This window comes from Ruditapes philippinarum, unplaced genomic scaffold (assembly GCF_026571515.1).
Source record: "Ruditapes philippinarum isolate M1 unplaced genomic scaffold, ASM2657151v2 ctg11050_1_1_1_1, whole genome shotgun sequence".
NCBI classification, from domain to species: Eukaryota; Metazoa; Mollusca; class Bivalvia; order Venerida; family Veneridae; genus Ruditapes; species Ruditapes philippinarum.
In genome coordinates, this window is record NW_026856102.1 from 1 (window position 1) to 17,025 (window position 17,025).

Genomic DNA, 17,025 nt, shown 5'->3' on the forward strand with positions numbered 1-17,025 from the left:
TGGCGAAAAAAAAATTCCCAAACCCCAAGGAATCATGCTGGAGGTCAAAGATTAACATAGTTTGTTATAGGGTATGTTTTGTTTCCAGTCCATAACTTTCTCATCCAAGTCTAAAATAGTCTGTTACAGGGTATAATGCCAAGTCAAGTCCATGCAAATAAAATGTCATTGGTGAATTGCCCACACACATTGATTGAGGACTTGATATACCCTGTAACAGATTGTACTTGTCAAATTTTGTGGCTTTGAAATAGTGATAACAACTATACAAATGTATTTCTGTTGACAGGTTCACAGGGGTATTTCATGATATTTAAATTCTTTAATGAATCATTTATCGTTACTGGCATGTGTAGATCTAGCATTGATCAAACTTTTGCATCCATACCTCAATGTTTTGAAATAGCAAAAATTTGTGCTTCATGTAAAACTTCCCTTATGCGGCTGACGTTAGTAACTCTGTAACAAATTCTTGTTTATTTAATTATTATACCATCTCAGACATTCAAATTTATTCTACTAGCCAGGTGGTGCAATTCTGAGATGTACATACCAGTGTTTAAAGCGTGCAATAAAAAAGAATTAAGGAATGAGAGAACTTCTATTCATACTAGGATTTAAAATTGGTCAACTGTTTATTCATATCAGAGGTGGCTTCAAGCAATTAAAATGTTAGTAAACACTATGTGACCAGGAAGGAAAACACTGTGTGACCAGGAAGTACATGTGTATATTATTTCCGCTAACATCTCCTCAAATTATTTGTTATAGATTAGTCAGATAGATAGCAAAGGGCTAAAAAGGATGTCCTTATTAATATTTCTTGTCCGGGGAAATTAAAGTTTCTAAATGATGACTATTGATTAAAGTATGTCCTTAATTAATGTAACAGTGGTGGTTCGCATACTGCGGTGTTTAATAACGCAGCACTGTGGGACATTCGAGGGAATTAGACCTATCCGATCGTCTTTCCCAAGGAAAATTTTGCTGGTCTAAAAGCCAAGGTCCCCCCATTTTCCTCCGGCGGTGACAGGTGTGTTGGCTTACAAGTGGCAGATGATGCTTAATTAATTCCAATGTCATAGTAGGTCCAATGACTTTAAGTGATTAGTATCTTCATACGACCTAACTTAGTTAATAAGGTGTTTTATAACTAAGCGATTAAACTACATTTTATCTTTCTTGTATTAAACTGCATTGGGCGGATTTGAAAAGAACGCTTGTTTTTAAAATACGGGTTGGTTAGTTTCGATTAATTTTAAACATGCTAAAAAATTGTAATACTTAAAACAAAGAAAAACAATGACAAATGATGTGGTTGGGAGGTAAAGTATTACCAGAATAGGTTAATGTGATGTAAGAGTTTGCCATTTGATTCTAATTCTAATCTAAGTCTGGTTTAAATTCTGGACCAAAAAAGAAAAACATATGTGTTTTTTAAAAAGATTTATTAAATGCATATGTACACATCTGCTCTCTAAAGTTTCTATCAAATGTCACACAACTGGTATGATACGCATGGAATTTACCATACCTGTTTAGGAGACACGGAATGTCAAATACGTAGGTTTATAACCCTTGCCTTGGGGTTATATTTCCAAACAACCGTTCATTTAGGGTCATATATCCTGTCAAAAATCTTTATAACTAATCAAATATACCAGATTCGCTTTCAAATATCATACATGTATTAGTATATAGTTATCACTATTTCATTGTCTTTCTCTATTTTCTGACTAGTTACCGGACAAAAACAAGTTATTCATAGGGGTGGTGGGTGTTTTGGGGTATTTTTTACAATCGCGCAGTTTATCAACACAGTAACTGTTCGGACCGTCACATATTTTCATCTCAAGACTATTCGGCGGGGATTGGGCTGCGGATCCATATCCACTACTGTCTGTTTCCATTGAAGTTCTGCCATACTCATCAAAATCATTCTTGTCAGAGTTATTACTGGACTGTGATAAGTTAAATGAATCTACGTTTGAATGTGTAGAAGAATTTCCAACGCTATCGCTGTCATCCATTAACATAGAACTTGCTTCCGGTTCTCCATCTTCCAGTGGATGCTCAGGCGCGTGTTTGCCGCGCAAATGGGCGGTAGACGCTTGTCTGATCATGTCCTCGTCTAAGCCTCCAGCGATAGACGCTTGATTTGTTATGTCTATGTGTAACTCTTTGCTAATACAAGCAGTCTCTTGGCCGTTGATGTCCGCCTCTAATACCTGCAAGACGGAAACAGACGCTTGACTGCATATGTTCCCGTCGACTCGATCTGTCACGGAAGGGAAAGATGCTGGACCAGACGGGTGATTTGTAGAGGCTGGCAATTCTTCAAATTCACAGTTGTTTTGTTGTGCTTTGACAACTCCATTTTCTTTGTCATAGCCAATGTATTGATCTGAAATTAACAAATGTATATACAAATAGCTACATTCCAATAGTGTGTCTGCAATAATCTACACATTTCAGAGTGGGTTAATAGGTAGAAACATGTCCATTCTTTTTTGTTCTTTTTCTGTTCACGACATCTTTGAATATTTAAATCAAATTAACAGCATTACAATCCTTGTACATGTAGATTAATAAAAGCCAAATATATATACATTGTACCATCAAAAAGCATTGATATTTCAATGGACGTTTGTTAGATTTCATATGCTTGCATTTTTAAAGCCAGAGTATTTACAGCAATTTTATATGGGTACGTATAAAACATATAGAGATTAAAAAGTGATTCTCAGCTAAATATTATACAGAATTCTAGTATTTTCGATGGGTTGGTCCGATGGTGCAAACAAGCAAGTTTATTTATGTCTGAATCAGTATACATGTAGTATGTTTCTATGAGAGAAATATACTTTTCAGGTTTATTCATAATTTCGTACCATGTCATTAAAACAAAAAAGTGTCCATTAATCAGAAAGCATTAAAAAGACTTACCCTTCAGTTGGAAACGCACTTTGCTCCCCAACATAATTATTTTGAACCACACCGCGTCGTTCTAGAAGTAAACAGGAAAACAATTAACAGATTAATATACAATTTACCCAGTGTACTCTATAGTATTTGTAATACTTTCTCATATATATTATGTTATTAGAACAAGGCATACTTATATTATAGTTTCTCTAGCTTCTCTCAATTCTGATCGAAATATTTGTACATGTATGTAAGATCTCCTTAATTAAACAATTTATATTCAAGCAATCTGAAAAGACTCTAAAGAGTAAATAAAAAATAGAAAAAAGTATTGCAAGAATAACTGAAAGAATTATTTTAATTCTACAAAAAACACCGTATGTATCATTAAACGTAATATTGATGATGCTTTAATTTTGTATAAAGAGAAATAGAAATAGAGACCCTCTGATGAGCAATTTCCTCTGTACAACAACAGTATAATTTCTTACTGAAGTTAACATTCACAAGAAATTTACAGCAAGACCTCTTAACTGTACCAAAAATATTTCTTTTCCAGTGTGGTTTGCTCTGTTGGGTCTACACTGTACATACAACAATAATAATGTTTGCAAATTACCTTTAACACGATATGATTATTTGTTTTGGCTATTCCAATATATCTGGTCTTGTCCCTGTTGCACAGAGCAGCTTCAAAGTCTATTTGGCCGGCCTGGCCTGACGGCCAAAACCTACATCGCTTCTTTATAATCTCTAAATAAATAATAGAAATAATAAAATATAAAGCTAATTATATAGATCTATATAATATTGCAAAGAATAAGACTTTGTACAATATTAAATATTATATTTTGTTACAACCATGCATAGTCAAACATCAACAGTTATTTCAAGACTTGGTCACTCTAGCCACTGAGATCGATAAATAAATAAATAAATAAATAAATAAATAAATAAATAAACAAGCAATTATCCCTACCGGTTAGAACCCCAGCAACATTCTGAAGGGCCATTGACCATTCACTTATGTTTCTATTTTAAGTAAATTTGTTGAAAAAGTTCTTTAAAATAATTTTCAGCATAGGAAAAAAAGAAAAAGACGTGCATAATCTCCATACTGCCATCTATCCATATATCAAGTTTCATAAAAATATTTTCAGTACTTTTTGCGTTATCGAGGGATCCAGTTTTGTGGACGGACGGACTGACGGACGGACAGAGGGTAAACCTAAAGTCCCCTCCGGTAAACCGGTAGGGGACTAATAATGTTTTTATTTATTTTTTGTCTTCAAAATGAATTAAGATATTGATGTCCCATGTGTTCAGGAAGTCGCAGCTGCTAGGACAATATACTTGTAGTACATTAGAAGAGCTTTATTCAAAGTAACCGTCTGCAACCACTACAATAATTATAAATACTGAAGTAAAAGCTTTAGTAACAACCTCGGAAATATGAACTATATAGTCTTTGATTAACATTGTGTGTTAGAATAGTAGAAAAATAGTGTTTATATACATGTATAATGTACCAGTCAATTGTAACACCGACTCACCCCGAGTAATTGTGGGGGGAAATACTACATGTACTAGTAGTTTATACCCTGGCATTGTCTGTTCAATGCGAGGGTTTTTGTTATGGCGTCAAAATGGCGGGGGTATATCCATACAGCTCTTACTTTTGGGGACACTATCATCTGACCATGTAAGGTGGGGGAGGAAATTATACCTTCGGGTTTTAAAATTCAAAACGGAAAGTCCCAGCTATTCCCTAACAGCGGCGGCGGTTACAACTGAGTTACAACATACTGATACATTATTGATGTACAAATATACGAAAATAATATTACTGTTATTGTCGGATTCGTCCTGTTTAAAGACGTCTATACAAACACTTTTGTTGGATATTTCCAGATATTTCTGCGTCATTGGCACTTTGTACAGATGGCTGCTTGTTGCTGTTTCAATTTTACCCGCCTCTTCTTTTAATTGTCTGTATTCAACAGGTTTGATAATAGGACCTTTGTCTGTAAAATACAATAACTGAGTATCTATTCTTCATTTGAATCAGAGTCTTTCAAATCAGGTACGTATATTAACAATATACGTACCTGCTCAAATATAGAAAGATCCTGATTGAATACAGTAAGTGTAGAACAAATACCTTTGAGATTGAAAACTGATCTAAGTAATATATAAAGGTCACATATATTTGCTTTTATTTACATAAAGTTCAATTATATTTGTTAGTGCTTGGATTTTACAACATATATGCACATGTATATAAACCGCACTCGAGTTTCCTATCTGGGAACAAGTACATGTTCTATAGTGTCATTTTAGGACACGTGGATGCGCACCGTTCCCCTTAACACTTCATGTACTAACCATTAGGATAGTGCAAGGTAAAATGGTTATCATATCTTTTCAGTTTCAATTGGTTTTTATTTGTTTGGGTCGTCACACCAAACAATAATGGTACTCTGAAGCTGTTAATTGCAAATGCCGAAAGTAGTTCGCTTTTTTGAAGCGGTTACTTCCCTTTATATGTACACTAACGCCGAAAAATTCACCATGGCCGAGGGGTTTGCGCGCTCGCTAAAGAAGCGACAGGTCTGGAGTTCAAATCCCAGTCAAGGCAACTCATTTTTTTCAAATTATTTAAGTCAAATAAACATTGAATTGAATATCAGTGTTGCAATAAATCTAATAGCCAATTTTCTACAATTAAAACGCTGGAAAGCATTGGTGGCACTATACAAAAACTAATTGGTTTAAAATCTCACAACCTTCACCATTCTGACATTCTGAGACCCTAACAAATTCAGCGCCTTCTGTGCTTTGATTTAAATTATTTTAGTGCCAGCACCACCGTGACGTGGCTTAGTAGAACTAGATTCATAAGATACGGACATTTATTAATCAGCGGAAAGTTTTTTATTACCGCGTTTCGATATCGCCGGAAACACCTTAAGAAAGAAGTACTTAATACAATATTTACTTCTACTGACACTGAAATAAAAATAGAATAAAAAGGAAATTCTAGCACCTATAAAGGGAAGTTCAGAACTAAAATACGGGAACAAAAAAGTGAATTAATAATGATTTATTTGTCACCAGAAAGGGAAATTTGAATATAACCTTACATAAAAGGGGACATAATATCATATTGTGTCCCAGATATAAGGAAGAAATCTAAGCACAGAATCGCCTTTCTTTGAAAAATATGTAAACAATAACTACCTGGCAATTTGTCTGGTGTAAGAATTGCACTTGTTTGTATCCATTTCCATTCTTTGTCCTCTACACGCCGAATTACCTATCAATTATTATAATATGTTTAAATGGTACTATAATCAGGGCTGGGAATCAAAACTGCGTCGTATCCTACAAAATGTAAACAAACGCCGCCATCTTGGAACGAAAAACGTATGTTTTTGTTTATAACTCTTTTTGTTGGAAATGACTGAAAACCAGATATATTTATTAACACGCTACACTATTTTCCGCTTCGTTCGGTATATGTTGCTTGCACAACTATTTTGTAAAACAAAAGTTATAGCGAACTTGCAACTCGAAGCGGGGCAGAATTTTTATTAAAATGTGTGGATACGACGCAGTTCATATTGCTTTATCTATCGTATTTTCCTTCAAATCAATTATATATTTGTTTCCGAGTTCACCATAAACTTTGAAATATAAATTTGCATCATTTACTAAAATTTCATTTAAAATAGATGTTTATTTTCTAAGAAAATAGTGATTTTTACGAAATGATACGACGCAGTTAACAATAAAATATGATACGACGCAGTTGTATTTTTGGCAGTCTTTTCAACAGGGATTATTTTGGCAATATATTTCTATTTTATGGAATAATCACTTGCGCTAGATAAAAAACCCAGATCACTTGCGGTGTATAGCAATGTTCTGTTGCTTTTGATTATTAAAAATACAATGTGTCATGTCCAATATAACATATAATTTGAAAGTTTACATTGCGGAAGCTACTTTTCAGTTAAACATGAACATGTTACCTAACGGATCATAATATCTGAAATAATTTCTTATATTTTCATGTATGTTCAATATTATCCCTAATTTTTTTCGCAAAAAATGTAGAAATCTATTAACTTGAATTCATTTTGGCTAGCTACGCTCTAAGTTAACTGTGGTTCTGTATGTTCTGGGTAATGACTGCTTTTTTGTGGTTTCTTTTCAAACTTTCACTCTACACATTAGCTTTACTAGGGGCGAGGACCTCAGGTGCGCCTTTGTGCATTATTTCAGGCAAAATGCTGCACCTTCAGAGAACTATCGACATTTTGAAACTAGCTTTCATGAAAGAATAAAAAGTCCCTGGTGGTTTTCGAATTTATAGCAGATTCATGTGATTTGAATTCAGTAAACATAAACAGCTCGGCCTCGGTCGGACACACCTGTCTGATTTATTTTTTCAACAAAATTTGTTAACGTTAGCTGTACAAATAAGCAGCTTTTTTATTAACTTCTGGCGTGAAGTTTTAAGATTTTAAATATTTGAATTAATTATAAAGAGAGCACCATTTAAATTTCTTATTTCGGAATGACTAACAGAGAAATTTTCAATGTAAACAGGGGGTAATCCTCTGTGAAGTCATTTTCTGAAAACTTTTGTTTAAGTTTTCAGGCAATTCATTATCAAATAAAAATCACACTTCAGTATAAAGGTATGTTAAGATGTCATGTCTCTAGTCTGTGCGATGCGATAATCTGACCTAAATTTTCTGTTCAATATTGTGAAAACTTCTACAATACTGTTGAAAGATCATGTCTGCCTCTATCTGTATCAAATTTATCGGTGCACAGCGTAAAAATACCTTTGCAAAACGGACACCTTTTTTACAAAATAATTTGTAGTTGTATCATATGTAACTCGATTTTGAAAATTTAAAGTTTTTTGATGGAGAAGAATGATACTTAAGTGCAAATATAAAAAATACATTCCGTAGACCTTTCCCAACGGCTATAAAGAAATGCAATACGACAAAATCAGCGGTAAAGTTCTCGGCGCTGAACACGGAACGCATAACCTACTTGCAAAAATATATTGTAGCTTAACCATTTATAATATAATTTTAAAAATTTAATGTTCAGTTTCAAATAATAAATCTCATCTGTCCTCACCGATTATTAAGAAATAAATACAATAAAATCGGCACGTAAAAGACATAAGTAATAACGGAATTGACGGAAATTATTGCTAATCACAAGTAACAAAGGTAGGCATACAATTTGCGCATAGCTCTCTCCCGATAGCGAGAGACCTTTTCAAAATTTGTAATTCTTACTCTTTTTTTAAATAAAAATGGTCATTCCTGATTAATACAGGGTCCAGGAGAGGTTACACTGGAATATTGAATTTTGTATAAATATAGTAATCACTCCCATTTCGAACTCATGGGAACAAGTTTATAAGCATGCTAAGGCAACACTAGAACACGTTGTCATATGGGTGTGCGATCACGTGTTTCAATGTATATTGCATTTGATACAGCTTTTAAGAATTTGTAGATGCTTATGATAGGTACTAAAATGCGACCGAAAAATGCAGCCTTAATAGAATAGTATTACATTTCCATTTTTATGAAACCAATGAGTGACCTCATCTTTTGACTTAAGTCGTAAACAAATAATGTTGTTGGACGTTATTAGCATACCTAGCACATAATTTAAATAGTTTAACCAATATGCAGCCTGCAATGAAAATACAACTGCGTCGTATCATATTTTATTTTCAACTGCGTCGTATCATTTCGTAAAAATCATTATTTTCTTGAAAAATAAAAATCTCTTTTTAATAAAAGTTTAGTAAATGATCCAAAATTATGTTTTGAAGTTTATGGTGAACTCTGAAAACGAGTATATAATTGATTTGAAGGAAAAAACGATAGATAAAGCAATATGAACTGCGTCGTATCCACACATTTTAATAAAAATTCTGCCCCGCTTCGAGTTGCAAGTTCGCTTTAACTTTTGTTTTACAAAATAGTTGTGCAAGCAACATATAACGAACGAAGCGGAAAAAAGTGTAGCGTGTTAATACATATATCTGGTTTTCAGTCATTTCCAACAAAAAGAGTTATAAACAAAAACATACGTTTTTCGTTCCAAGATGGCGGCGTTTGTTTACATTTTGTAGGATACGACGCAGTTTTGATTCCCAGCCCTGATAATCGGATAAAACTAAAAGAATATACATTTATGATTATACATTTATGATATAATATAAAGCTGTGACTGCAATTTAAGTATTGGTTTCAAATTCCAAAGTATTCCAAAATGCGACTAAGATGCAGAATGTTATTGCGTAGTAGTTTGTACATTATACACAAATGTACTGAAAATATGTTCATATATATTGAGTAAGTTCGCCTCACCAGAGAAAACGTTGTTTTACCGTCCACCTGCACGTGATGAAACAGATTCAAAACATCTGTGTGTTTAAGGTCAGGCACAAATATATCTCCAATTAGAACTAGTTCATCATCTTTCCTGCAATAACGCATATAGTAGCAATGTTTTCACTTATTTCAATTAGGAATACACGACCTAGCTCTTATGAATTATCGTATGTACGACTTAACGGCTATTTCCGTATACTTCTCATTATTATCATGTGGATACTATTTAATGATTTATAATTCTAGATCTTTCATTTTCTTATTTCGCCTTTTTTGTTATTATCAAACATTCAAATATCATTTTATTGCAAAAAGTGTTACCGAGCACGTAAAAATCCCAGTCACGGTATCAAATTGTTAAACATAGTAAAACTTGTCTTTAAAGGACCCGAATCGGAAAAAGATGTCATCGACAAGAGATCCCTGAATACAGGTAATATCGAACTTCAACTATATCATTAAAATGGAGAGTAAAATGTTGAACTTCAACGAAAGGAAGTCTTTATTCCAGGCGATCCCTACCACAATTTTGTCCGTATTTTTCTCTCCTCACATAGCCCTTATCCTGAATTTCTGCTGGAATCGAAAGACATTAGCCTCTGTCACCAGTATCCCGACAGAGTAGGGTCAGCCTGCACGTTTGTGCTCTTTGACCACGCCCTATTTTTTGTAGTTCCTTTTTGTATTTTGATACAGAAATCCCCTAAACTCTAAATGAACTTATCCTAATTAAAAGAAGGGCAAATCTATTACATGACTTCAACAAGTTAATTGTAAGTTTCGTTTGGTTACTTTTCAGGTCAGTTATACATGTACATGGATATCTTACCGAATTCCCATGTCTTTAGCTGGCCCTGTAATTCGGCCGATAAGAAAATGTCTGAAGTACGGGGGTTTATGCTTGTCATCATTGTATGTTCCCAACTTTGCCCCAAAGTCATCACCCTCGGGCCTGTCAGCGTGTGGGTGTGGTATAACAATATTTGTAACATAGTCAGGTTTCTAAAAATAGGATAACATAATTTTGAAGTAATAACATGTTAAGCAAATAACATATTTTTTTCGTTGAAAAAAAAACTTAGCTTTAAACATACCAAAAAACACTGAAATTATTTAGTGTTAATTGAACCGATTTGCAAATAGAAAAATGAAAATAGTATATATATATATACCTTAAATAAACGTTCTTATTGAAAACGAAACTCTCGATTTTTCTTTTATATTCTTGTCTTTAAATCTAAGAATATTAAAAAGAACCGAAAAAATCTAATATATCTAAAAAGTAAAATATGTATACATTTATGATATAATATAAAGTTCCCTGTCAATTTAAGTAAAAAGTCATACAATTATATCTAATCATTGTGACAACGTTGTGCCCTTCTGTTTTGCGTTTCAGCGTTTGTTTTTGTTTTTTTTTACTTTCCAATCAGTTATTGTGCGTATGCCTATAGGCACACGCCTGTAAGTTTACAAGTAAGTTATTGATGTATAATATTGAAACTTTGTAACTGTTATATACGTGTAAAAGTGTTAGTATTTTTTTCTGGTTAAATATTCATGCGGTATAATAATATTATAAAATTATTCGATTAATAAGATGATTGATATAAAGCATAATAATTGTTCTTGTTTGAATTTTGAATATGTTTATGCAGTTTGGGTTGTCCTCTATAAATAGATTAAAAATTAAGGTCCATCATCCATAAGAACTTTTTTAGGTAAATGTGGACATCCGATGCTTTCAGATATATGGCCTACAATATGTATCTGTATGCGGACAGCTGTCCGTCTCTCTTCTTTTTAGGCATGGAGCTAGTGATGTTACTGTTTTAGTTATATCATGTAGTTCACAGACTTATAATTAATCAGAGCTATATCGCAGTATGGAATTTTATAAAAGTTATTTTATATAAATACATACATACGGTCGGTTTTTGTTAAAGTCTGAAAAGTCAAAATTTTCCTGATGAAACCGAATAATTAAGATTGTTAGATTGCTATATAAATAGTTGAGTGATTAATGTCGATTCTAGTTTATTTAAAAGTTTATTTACATAACTGGTAATTCTATTTTATCAATATAACAATGTTATGGAAAACCAATTTTTACATTAATAAAATGTGCAGGCTATTTTTGGATTTTTGAGAGTCATTTACTTTCACTTTTACTTTCTATATCAAGTAGACATATTTTCAACTTTATTCATGTTGATACTACATGCATATACAAACACATTAATTAGTGGTTGAAATTATATTTTGAATCTTTGCGATACGATGATTTAACGAACAAATGTATGCAATGGATATGCCCTGCACTGCCTAAAGGCCGTGTCGGGTCTTTCCGACACTAAACTGAATAACGCTACACTTTTTTTTCTACACGTAAAACATAAAGCATACGTGGTACTTAACGTGTTGACTAACCTGTTTTCCAATAGGTATCATACACAGTAAAGTCCTCGTATTTTGGGCTGGCGACTTTGTTGGATTCATATCGGCGAAATCAGCAGGCGTTAGACTTGGGGCGTGATCAAGCATCTTCTCCCTCATGTTACAGGTGTAGATTACGTCCATTTCTAGGTCAAAATGTGCACGTTGATCCTTGCATTTGTTGTCAGTTATTTTAATACTGGTTTCGGCACATGTTTTACCTTGAAACACCACATTTGAACAAGTAGCTGTCGGCAGCTTATGTCCAGCACTTCCTCTATTAGAGCATGGCATGGATCCATTTTCAGTCACACTTTTCTTCTGTTCATTAGTCATTTTTTCTACACATTTTTTCTTACTCTTTCTAATTGAACTACATGATTGATCTTTCCCATTTTCCGATGTACCAGTTATTACTGGTCTATATTGTACAGTGTCCTTTGTAAAACCAAATCCCGGTTGTGATTCTACTCCGCGTCTACTTTTCTTTGGTTTGATTTTGTCTGGCGTTCTGCATGCGGCTATTTCAGCATTGACACCTTTTTCGTTTTTGGTGTCGTTTGTCTCATTTTCACTCCTTGGCTCTCTTCTTGTCGCTTTTCCACCATCAACATCTTGTTGTAGATTATTAGAAGCATCTTGCTGGCTTTCTTCTGATGTTTTCTCACTTTCTTCTCGCATTTGTGCTACTTCATTTTCAGTTTCAAGTCGATCATCACCTATATTAGACTTTTGTCTTTTAAAACCGTCTGATTTCGGACAGTGTCCTTTTTGCCTCTTCATTCTGAATAGTTTTTTTTTAAAGTATTTTGTTTAATCCCGGAACAAAACAAGTGTCCCTAAATACGGCGATACGCAGTTTTATTTAAAAAAAGCTAATACGTTTACGTCATTTCCTCGTGGTAAAATGAAACCCACTTCTCGAAACTGAAACTAGATAAATAGACAAAAAAAAAGAGAAATAATCATTCCATCATTCCATTCGCGTTTAGTTTAATCGATCTGTCCTCTTTTATCACAAGTAGTGTAAATAACAAGTTCTTTGTCCTTAGTCACGTGTTATAATAGTAAGTCTTACATATCTGTAATTTAACAACGTTTAAAAGACAATTAAAATGCATTTAAATATGAGCTGCGTCACGACAAAGCCAACGTTATGCGTGGATCCAGACCAGCCTGCGCATCCAGGATCCATGCTGTTTGCTATCAGTTTCTCTACTTGTAATAGGGTTTGCAAGCGAACAGCATGGATCCTGATCAGACTGCGTAGATACGCAGGCTGGTCTGGATCCATGCTGGTCGCAAACGCACTATGTTGGTGTTGTCGTGACGCGGCTCATATATTGTATATATACAGTGCCATCTCCCCTATAATGGTTACCCTATCACCAACAACCACCTCCTTTAAACAGCCACTTTCAACCCCCCCCCCCCCCGGATAGGTTTAACTCTTATCAACAGTCACCTCTGAACTCCAACTAACAGCCACTTGTTTTTCTTTACTTGACTGCACTATTTTTACATTTTTTTTGGTATATGGGATTTTCCCTATAAACCAATACAAGTGCATTATGATGCAGCAGTGCAAGTCAAACGTCCTTGTATATTTTGAAGGACATGAACCACGTGACATAAAAACTTGTTACATTGTTAAATCAACATGAAAATGAAATATGAACTAAGTAAATGGTGTACATATATTATCTTTTGTGCTTACTTTTGAACAGTAATGAAATTAATTAATACACTTCGATTTCCTCTTGTAATTCTGGTAGTCTCAATATTTCGTCTGCAAAGACCGACCGATTTTACAAACTGATATACAATGTACATAGAAGGGCGATCATCGTCTACATAGCCCTGGCGCTACAGTTCCGGTAGCTTATTAAGCCAAATACTGTCCTACGTATTCTACAATTTTAAAAGAAAAATGAATACTGAACATGATATTTATGCCAGCCCGCATAAATATAAAACGTCATGAACGTTTTTATGATCAAACTGTTTCCATTAACCAAATGTTCGTCTGCACATGTCAGCATCAACAATTTTTAAGTACATGTAATAAATACCTTACAGCTGATAAGCACTTCAAATGATCCTGTATTCACAATTTGTTACGTTTCTACAACTCTACACAACTCAACAACATTAAAATTTCATCCGTGACACAAATTAACACTGCGAGCAACAGCCACTTCTCTACAACAGCCAATTTCGGATTATCCGACAGCTGGTCGTTGTATACTGTATAATTATATACATTTACATTTATCCTTTCCAAAAATATCTATATCAACATTGTATGAAAAACATTTATTTCTTAAAAACACCCACTAACGAATTCAAAGGACATCTACCTCGCTCGGTCGTTTTTGTAACACTCCTATCTTAAGCATGTTTAACCTTTTATATTAAACCTAATCTACGCCTACTTATGGATGGGAATTCCAATGACTCATGACTCATTTTGTGACCTCGGCATTTTATAATTGAACGGATTTTAAAGCATCTAACAAGCTTGAGGAGACAGCGATGACCTATCAAGTAACGGTTGCATTAAGTTAAGTTAAACTATTCCAGTTGATTATTTGCTTTTCATAATATTGCAAAAAAAAAAAAAAAAAAAAAAAAAAATATATATATATATACATGTAGTCCAATTTCGTATTAGTTAAATGGGAGCTTATCAACGATTACATTTTTAACAGTTTTGTACAAGATCGAAATTTATTTTTTATTTATTTTTATCACGGATTACCATTATTAATATAAATCCGTGTTTTTATATATAAATATTCCAACATTATACCCGTAGCTATATCGTATTTTTCACATGCATAAAGTAGGAAATGAATGTGTTATCTCTGGTTTAAAGTGATAAATATGCTATCATGTTGAAACAAAAAAGGTGATTAGAACATATTAAAATTTTAATCTTTTATTTCTAATTTGAAGATGCTCTATCGATTAACACGTCACCGAATAGTCATAGCAATATTAGTATTATTGGGTTTCTATTCTATGTTTTATAAGACGCAGTAGTTTTAAAGGTGCTTTCTACAAATGAAAGTTATTTACTTCCTTATTGAAAAAAAAATAGCAAACGTTGGTTAGCATTTATTTTTTGGTATTTGATTTCATAATTAGATATAGTTCGATCTTGTACAAAAGTACTTAAATTAAATCTTTGACAAGCTTCCATTACAATCTCATAGAAATTCGTTTCTTTTAGTTTTTCTATCACTTTCTACAATGTATATCAGTTATTATGTGCAACTAGCTTGTTAGAATGTGTTATTTATACATGATTACTCATGGTTTAAACGAGTTTAGGTAACCACTTCTAACAGGTTAACTTATATATAATCTTAAGATTCTTAGTTCATGCACGTGACTAAGGTCCTGTCACATCATTTTATGGGAAAAGATAAAGCAAATGTTATCTAAAAATATGTAAATATATTGTTCTCTAATATAATGTTGTAAAGTAGAGCCAATCCCATAATGTCAACTTCAATGATTAATTATAATTAAATATGTTACTTTTGGATAACCAATAAAATAAAGAAAAAAATGTTTCTATATTAAATTAATTGTGGATTTAACCGAATGAAGATCAAATAAGCATTGGTATGACCCGGATCAAAGAAAATATCAGCGGAAAGTCTTCTGCAGAATGATTGTAAATTATTGACGGAAGGCGAATTCACAAGAACTTATGGAAATAATTAATAATATCAAATATAATTTGTATAAGACGCAACATTACTGAAAGTACATGACCACGCCATTCCCAAGACGGAAAATATTAGTGTAAACAGTATTAGTGTAAACAGTATTATTAGATACAGCGCAATTTGAACTGACGCAAATCAGTCGCACTACAGTATGGGATTCCTTTTCTTAGTTGATACGCGTTACAATTTCGAGTATATTTCATATATATAGAAAATAATGACAATATACATGTATATCAAGTATAGGATATTAAGTGTGAACTATTTTTAAAGTCACAAGAAGATCACACGTCGACTTTCAAACCGCCGTACAGCGACAAAATTCATATCTTTAGCTAATACACCGTGGAAAATGCATGAAGGTTAATTATCACACCACTTTACCCTTAAAAATTAACCCTTTAAGGACATGACTTGTGACATGTGATATCCCGGTTCGTACTCGACAGCGAAAGCTTCATTTAGTGCCTGAAAGGCGAATGGACCCTCATTAAGCATAGGCTTCTTCATCTTGTTATTTGACGGGGTGACCACCATTTTTACCCCGGATGACATATTCCAGCTTAACATTTAAATTATTAAGAAAAACTGTCTAAGCCAGTTTTATAAAAACTTGTCATTTTCGTTTTACCCCCTATGATCTTTCTTGTCTTAAATTTCATCGAGTTGTTGAGTTAATTAAACCATAAACAATTAAGTAAAAACAAATAGTGGTGACGGCTCCTGTCTAGCAGCTACATTAATGTCAGCATGCTCGACTATTCGAAAATAAAGTGCCTAGATACTTTTTTGATAGGGGAAGAATTCATTAACAATCCATCACAAAGCTGTAATTTTCTTATTTCATAAAAAGCAACACTTTACCCCAAATCCTTACTTGACTTAGGTGTCTTTGATGGAGGCCTGTGATAACGAATCCAACTAATTAGAATTAACAAATAGATATCAAGATAATTTTTGGATGGGTGACGTCTTTTATTCCATCTGACAGATGGAAAAAGAAGAAAATTCTGTCTGATCTTAAAAGCTCATTCTGAACCAGATCAGCTGAGCTAAAAATGTAAGCTTAAAATTTAAGCTATAAATCAAATGCAGACCTGTCATATCAGAGACATAGATAATGTTATCTATGTCTCTGGTCATATACAGGTCTAAGCATTATTTTACTGCAGTTTGGAAGGACAAAATACAATGTATTCATAATACAATTATGAGCAAGAGGGCCCTGGATCGCTCACCTGACAAATAGGTCAAAAGGTCAAAGTGCAGCCCCTTTTCACCCAAGAACTCAAATTTGAAAACAAGGGACAGCTTAATCTGAACAATTTTGTGTACTGTCACCGAGGAAATGTTTGTGTAAATTTATTTCAAAATTGAACCAGTGGTCCAGTTTTAGCTGTGGCCGCCATTTTATTAAACAGTTCAGCCTGTCAATAAGTGAGAGGTGAGCTAATAAAAAGATGACCGAAAAAGAGAAGGAAAAC

At 33.4% G+C, this 17,025-nt stretch overlaps 1 protein-coding gene across 3 annotated transcripts; it reads right to left on the minus strand.

Annotated features, from left to right (window-relative positions):
- Positions 1 to 1,418: 1,418 nt before the first annotated feature.
- On the minus strand, positions 1,419 to 14,294 carry LOC132745406 (uncharacterized). Of its 3 annotated transcripts, none has more exons than XM_060734321.1 (9): positions 13,879 to 14,294; positions 11,796 to 12,734; positions 10,195 to 10,367; positions 9,342 to 9,456; positions 6,166 to 6,241; positions 4,773 to 4,949; positions 3,545 to 3,678; positions 2,947 to 3,007; positions 1,419 to 2,404 (listed from the first exon to the last, which is right to left on the minus strand). In XM_060734321.1, the coding sequence occupies exons 2-9, from the start codon at positions 12,582 to 12,584 to the stop codon at positions 1,737 to 1,739; spliced, it is 2,193 nt and encodes a 730-aa protein (XP_060590304.1). In that variant the 5' UTR covers positions 12,585 to 12,734; positions 13,879 to 14,294; the 3' UTR covers positions 1,419 to 1,736. The 3 variants fall into 3 exon arrangements, with proteins under 3 accessions (XP_060590304.1, XP_060590302.1, XP_060590303.1); XM_060734319.1 differs by having other exon boundaries at positions 13,874 to 14,294; XM_060734320.1 differs by having other exon boundaries at positions 13,519 to 14,294.
- Positions 14,295 to 17,025: the final 2,731 nt, after the last annotated feature.